A 7500-nucleotide genomic window follows, 5' to 3' on the forward strand; every position below is an offset into this window, starting at 1 on the left:
CATAGCGGAGAGAATGGTGAATCTTTGAACAATCTATACTTCGACTGAGGTTAAGGAATATGACATCTTACGTGAGATAGGCGTGGATAATGTTTCCCTACCAGAATTTCCAGAATGAAAGGGGCCAAAACTGCGCCCGCCTTTGCCAGGATAGTAGAAGTGCCGAGGCCTCGCACGCGCACTTCGGTAGGGAAGAGCTCACAGGCGTAGAGAAACACGACCTGGTAGGCTATTGAAATGGCTAGTTTGCCCACCATGGCCATCGTAATTACCAGCCAATTCAATCCTGAGTGAAGACATTTTCATAAATATTGTATATTTTCTGACTAGTACAAACTGGCTTGATATATCATTGTATTCTATAAAATATCAACCGTCCACTGCCATGTAATATTCCTGACCAGACGGGATGAAGCCAAGGACCATGAGCGACCCCGCGGTGACCACGAAGGACAGCGTGCACGACAACCTCCTTCCCAGTTTTCCCACCAATGGGATGGTCACGGTACCGGAGGGAATTTCAACCACTCCGTTGACCGCCATGTACACGAACGGATCAACTCCCAGCTTATCGGCGCCGAACGAAATGCCATAGTAGACCATTCCAAGTACAATGAACTGCATGTAGAACGAAAGCGTAATGCTGCGGATCCTCCTCGTTCTGGAAATTAGAGGGATGATGAAGTCCACTGCTGTGATGCTGACTATTGATGGTTAGTTGCATGGAAGTTTGTGATTCAGGTAGTCTTGTGGCACCTCACGTCCACCCCGTGCCTGTTTATGCTGGCTGAAAACATATCATTTGTGACCGACTGGTCATCTCAACATTTAGTAAGGGAGCGATTAACAAGGATACGGGAGTTGTAAATCAGAGGCAGAATTCATAAAGAATATTACTGTTCAGCAACTGTCTCTTTTCTGTATAAACATGTTGCAGAAGTGAATCATAAGTACCATTTATTTTAACCACCTTCAAGAGAGTGTTGCTATAAAGGCAAGAGGAACATGAAAATTTCTTCTCCAGTCTAAATCAATCAATCAGCCTCCCCCCTCCTTCTTTCTTTACACGGAAAAAAGAAATATGACTTACTTAACCAAGACTGTGACTTCTTTGACTATAACCTTTAAGGAATTCATAAAGCCTGGAGTGGATGCCTCGCCTTCTTTGCCGTCGATCAGAGCCTGTTGAATGCACACGCAGATTATATACTTATGTGCGTTTATTAGACCGGTTCATTTTTTTCGGATTTCTTTTTGATACACATATGCCGTTTGTTTCATTTCAATCAGACAACTAGAATGGGTTGCGAAATTTATTTGCTATGCCGAACTACTGGCGCTGAGACAGAAGGTGAAGATTGGTCAAGACAAGCTTTGCAGCAAGCACGGACAAAGCTCCCGTTATTCTATGGGAGAGAACTAATATTCCGTATATGTCTCTTGCAAGAATTATCAAACGAATGCTGAATTCCAGTGAAAGTGAATCGGTGGACAATTCAGAAAATTATAAAGTCTAGTTGTCCGATTGACATGAAATAACCGACATTTTGGAGCATACACTACAGCTCATAACATATATATATATATATAAAATCGAAATTCGAAAAATAAAGTTATGTTTAAACCACTTAAAACATTATACACACACACATACACACACACACACACACACATATGTATATGTATATATATGTATATGTATATGTATATATATATATACAAACAAATGGTGTGTGTATGTGTGAGTATAATCATAATTCACACATTCCACAAAGATGGGAGTCCGTTCACCTCCTTCTTGATGTCGTCCATGAGGGCGAGGAGCTCCCCCTCGGCCGGCAGTTCGGCCTTGTTCCAGCGCGCAGCTTTCCGGAGGACTTGCAGGGCGTCGTCGTAGCGCCCGCGCACGATCAACCAGCGCGGGGACTCGTCGATAAACCTGCAATACCAATATCCACTTATCCTGTGTAAGTCTGGGTGTATTTGTGTGCGTGTTTGTGTTTACAATACATACATAAGCGTGAGAGAGAAACGGGAAGCCTCTCCCTGCAACATCAACGCGTCTCACTGACCATAGGGCCGGCAGGAAGAGCAGGGCAGGCAAGGAAACCGTGAAGCTGAACCAGCGCCAGTCCCGCAGGAGGTAGCCATATCCTCCGAGCGCGATGTCGCAGAAAGCCCACGGAAGGAAGATGAGGATGCCGGTGGCCGCCCTGTGCTTGGGTTGGTTTACCTCCAAGGCTGCGAGGGGAAAGGGAGTGGTCGTTAACAGGGGCCGGATGCTCAAAACAGCTTACGATATCGTAAGCCCGCGCAGCCAGGCCGCGCACGGCTTAAGTCGAACTGCGAGTTCCGAGGGTCATACTCAAAACTTTTAACCATCACAACACCTCGTAACTTAAGGGTGGTCCCGAGCACTCATACCGGTGTGAACCCTGAAACAAGTCGTGCTAGTTCCGACTTGCGCAAGCGAGATATGTATAGATTATGTTTTATTGTCCGTCCTATACACAGTGTTAGGCGTCATATTAATTTATATTGCCTCTTTATATCACAAATACTCCCATTCTCCCCAGCCACTTGATAAAAAGATAACAAGCAATTATAGGACAATGCGCTCGTCGTTTACCTAATGAAGTTGACGACAAAACATATTGAATACATGATAGAGCTTTGGGAAATGAAGGCGTCTTGTCATAGACGAAGGTAGTGTGTGTGTATGTATGTATGTATGTATGTATGTATGTATGTATATATATATATGTGTGTGTGTGTATGTGTGCGTGTGTGTATACATATATATTTATGTATGTATATATAAGTATATATATATATTATATACAAACTCAGAGATGAACTAAAGTTTCTCTAGCTAAAGCAACAATGCTCAAAATATCATTGGTATATAGAAACGGTGCAAAAATGGAGGTCGGTATTATCATAACTTATAAATAATATTAATATCACATTTATGGCTACTATCCTTTAATCAATATTTTACCTATTTTCACATTTACCACTATCATGATATCATTATCACCATTGCTACTATTATCCTTGTCAAGGCTTTCTATTCAGTATCACTACAATCTGTACTTTTCTTATTGTTGCTGCTATAATTTTCCTCGCTCTTGTTGTGTTCTTTATTTCATTGCTATTGCCGCAATTTCAACAATAATAGTGCTGATAACATTACTATTGGTATTTTCTTTATTTTCCTCTTTAACATCACCGCTTTTTTCAAAACCAAGGTAGTTATACAGAAAAAAAAACACCTGTTGCCAAGATAAGGATATTGAAAAATTATACACATTCAAGAATCTTTCTGAAATCTCATTTATCTCTTATCATCATCACATGATCATCGTTGTCATCATTATTACTATTACCATTATATTTACTGCTCTAATTATCATTGTCATTACTATCATGATCACCTTTACTACCTTGGTCAGTGTCGATAACGAACACAAATAGTCTTCGACCTACCCACGGGCTGGATGAAGAAGTGATTTGAAAGTAAAAAAAAAAAAAAAAAAAAGTAGAAGAAAAGAAGCAAGAAAAACAAGAACAGAAAAAGAGTAGATTACTGAGCGCAGTGGTCTAGAACACAGCAAAAGCTACTGCAAAGATTGAGATAACAATCAAGAAGACTGCTAAAGCCACTGCCGAAATAACAAATACGGCTATCAAAGAAACTCAACCTCCAATAATGCAATTGCCTAACAATCTAGCTGTAAAAACACTGATTGCACTGATGCATGCACACCTGGACAACCTTGCCCAACCTGGCTGCTTTGCAGAACAAGCAAAGCTAGCCTTGAGACGAAATAACCTCCCTGAAATGGACCTTCCAAACGACGTGAACTCGGCAGGCATCCTAAGGGTTGTGCTTACAGCTGAACCTTCAGCCACCCCAAAAGAATCCCCTGAAGCAATAGAAGAAGAAATGCCTGAACTGCCAGTTCTTGAAAAAGAGATGCCACCACTGGAAGAGCCTTCTCACCAGTAACACAGTATGTAAGGGTGCCATCCCCTCAGAAGAGCAAGACCATCAAGAAGGCCAAAGAAGCAAGAGGTAAAGCTGTAGGAGTCATTCTGTACACAGCCGAAAAGAGCATCACAAACGGCAATATCGATGATGAAGATGTTGCAGAATACATCAAGAATGGCAGGATGAAATACTCCAACAATAATCAAAAGCTAAAATCTGATGACTGCGCCAGCATCATTGATAGAAGAATTAGGGCAGACCCTAAATCTCGGTGGTGTGATTATTACCTACCTTGACCCTGAATCCTATAGAAGAAGAAGGAATGGCTTTGATGAGTCCCAAGAGAGGCATGAAGATGGACCTGCAGCCAAATCCAAGTGAACCACACCATCACTGTAGTACAGCAGAACGTCCTCAGATGGACTATGGTTCATAGGAACGAACTGTCTATCATGTACAGAGCCTTGAATGACGACATAGTCCTAATAAAACAGTCATGGTTTAAAGGACACAGACAGGCTCAAACAATTCCCCTACTTATGCTATCAGAGGAACAGGACTGGAGGAGCTAATGATGGGATAGCAATAGCAGTCCGAAGAGAGATAAACACAAGATTCTCGACGACTTTGATGAGATGCTGGCAATAGAGATAGAAACCAGCAGAGGTCCAATAATAGTGGCAACAATGTATCTGCCACCAAGGGCAATTGTTCCACTACCAGACTTATACAATCTTCTTCAAAGTAGATTACCCAGATACATAGTGGGAGACTTCAGTGCCAACCATTCAATGCTAAACAACAGAGCAGGTAACCAGGTTGGCAATGCTATTGCTAGAATGGTTGCAGATACAGATCTAATCTACACTGGATCAGACTTCCCTACCTACATGACAGGGAACACGGCATCACTCTAGACATTGTACTCTGCAACAGCGAAGCACACCACAACATGACGATGGAACCGGGCCCTGCAGCCACTAGCGATCACTTCCCCATCATCCTCAAGATAACATCCAACCCAATATTGAAAAGCCGATTCAACTTCAGAATGGCTAATTGGGAAGGATTCAAGATACAGCTCCAATTGAAGCCTGTAGCCAACTTGAAGACTGCAACATTGGAAGAGATCGATGATGAAGTCCGAAAGTGGTACAGCAATGTTGAAGCTGCACTCGAGTAACATGTACCCAAGACCAACTACAGGACTGTCCCCCATCCAAGGCTGACACCAGATATAAGACTGCTAAATTTACAGTTGAATCACCTGCAGCACTATGCAGGAATTCATGGATGGACACAAGACCTGCGAGCAAGATACAGAACAGTGCAAAGAGCGCATCAAACGGCCAGTAGGAAGACCTTGTCAGGAAAGTCAAATGGGACCGAAAAGACCCACAGTCATTCTGGACAAGAATCGAGAAGCTGATGGGAAGAAACGAAAGCAGGAGCAGCTACCTCCTCAACGAACAGGATCATTAGATCTACGAAGAACAAGAAATCCTGTTCAGAAATTATTGTAGAAACTGCTTTAGAATTACAGAAGAGAAATTTGACAATGATTTCGAGAAGTCCATCATTGAAGAAATAGGAGAACACATCGACCTCCTATCTCCAGAAGCTGCTGCTTATTTCGCAAGACTAGATCCCACCGCCCCACTAATGGCCATGATCAGCCCCAGAGATGTCAAATTCAAGAACAGAACTGCTACAGACAAAAGCAGGATTAACTAGACAATCCTGCAGAATCTTCCAAATAAGGTGTTGCTGAGACTGCCAACCATATATAATCCCTCTCTCACTGCTAGTTATTTCCATGACTACTTCAAAGAAGCAAGAATCAGGATGATTCCGAAAGCCAGTAAAAATCCAAGAAAAGTGGAGAATTATAGTCCTATTTCTCTACTGGAAGTCCCAGGCAAAGGTCTCGAGAAGATGGTGAACTTAAGATTGTGCAAACACTTGTAGATGGACAATTTGCAGAATCCTAGGCAACATGGCTTCAGACCAAGCAGAGGAACATCAGCCATTACAATCATATATGAAGAAATAGCCAGTGCCATGAGCAAAAGGAACCAAGTCAATGTAGTCCTGAGAGATGTGGCCAAAGCCTTCGATAAAGTCTGGCACGCAGGCCTGAAACTTGATCAAGCTATTATGCAATTTCTTAGAAGATAGAAGTGCAATAATAGTCATTGGCAATACAGTAGGTGAACAATTCCCCTCAGCAGTGTAGTCCCATAGAGGAGTTGCCTCTCATCGACACTCTTCACAATCTATACAGCAGATCTGTCTGCACCATCACATTGCAGCAGTCACTATATATTTGCCGATGACATCACACAGATCATCTAGTACGAAGGGAGGTCAATCGCCATGATCGCACTCAGAACTGCCAGAGCCATAGAGACCATCAATCGATACGAAAGACATTGGAAGATCTCGACCAACATGAGAAAATTTCAAGTCATTCCTATGGCCAAATTCAAGACTGCAGATCTGATTGTGGACGAGGAAGCCGTCGACTACTGCGACAGAGGAAAGATACTAGGGCTAACAATTAGCAGAGTCCTGAAACCAAGCTCTACATTTATAAAGCCCTAGTGTGGAACATCATGGAATACCCGCCAGTGCCTAACCACACCATTTCAAGAAGGCAAATGATGAAGCTACATACTATTCAGAACCAAGCAGGCAAATGGATTCTGAATATCCGCTTTCCCCAAGTTGTCACTGCACAAGAGATCCATACAAGACTAAGGATCGAGTCGATCAACAAGAGACTCTACCAGCAAGCCAGAAGATGGAGAAAAATCCAAGATGAGGATGAGGAGCTCTACAATCGCCTCAACTCTTGTCCAGAAGGCACACATGCCTCGTGGTCCAAAAGCCCCACCAGAATCAATGCCACTAAAGAAGTTGAGCAATATTTAGGGCAGCAGGCATAGGACCGATGAAACAGTAAGGAGACAATAATCAAGAGAACACCAGCACTCAAGACTAACAAGATAGAGAAGACTAGAAGACCTGCAAAGAAGGAAGATTTTCAACACTTTTTAACCCAGACCACAAGCTAACCCAAAAGGCTCCACTTCAACGTCAAGCACGGCACATCATGCATAGACAGGTGACGTGCGAGCTCGGCGAAATGCAGCGTGGGCAAAGCTTTGGGGAAAAAAATACATAAATAAAAATAAAAAATGAAAAATTCTAATGAACAGCAGGTGTTCTGGTATCTGACTGCCTCCCGAGGGGTTGACCTGGGGCTTTGTTCAGTTACTATGGACGCACATGCAAGCTATTTCTCTCACTTCTTTCCCCTGGTCTTGAAAACTTTATCCTTTCTCCAGCTTTCTTGATCTCGCAAATTTCATTTCCTCTCTCCCTCCAGCTCCCTTCATCACTTCCTCTTCACTTTACATACTTCTATTATTCAAGATAGTCATGACTCGGTGTTCTGGAATCCCGACTGCCTCCCAAGGGGTTGACCCAGAGCTTTGTACGAC

General features: G+C 42.8%; 1 protein-coding gene across 2 annotated transcripts in view; it reads right to left on the minus strand.

Annotated features, from left to right (window-relative positions):
* The window catches only part of LOC122266214 (organic cation transporter protein), a 19266-nt gene that overhangs the window by 2193 nt on the left and 9573 nt on the right, over window positions 1-7500 (minus strand). For both annotated transcript variants that reach the window (XM_043035831.2, XM_086543991.1), the window contains exons 7-11: window positions 2073-2241; window positions 1792-1939; window positions 1091-1182; window positions 402-661; window positions 102-286 (exon numbers count right to left, since the gene is read on the minus strand). In XM_043035831.2, coding sequence (XP_042891765.2) covers window positions 102-286; window positions 402-661; window positions 1091-1182; window positions 1792-1939; window positions 2073-2241 — 854 coding nt within the window. The remainder of the gene's footprint in view (window positions 1-101; window positions 287-401; window positions 662-1090; window positions 1183-1791; window positions 1940-2072; window positions 2242-7500) is intronic.

Source organism: Penaeus japonicus, unplaced genomic scaffold (genome assembly GCF_977035675.1).
Source record: "Penaeus japonicus unplaced genomic scaffold, GWHDUDI00000001_assembly GWHDUDI00000014, whole genome shotgun sequence".
Taxonomy (NCBI): Eukaryota; Metazoa; Arthropoda; class Malacostraca; order Decapoda; family Penaeidae; genus Penaeus; species Penaeus japonicus.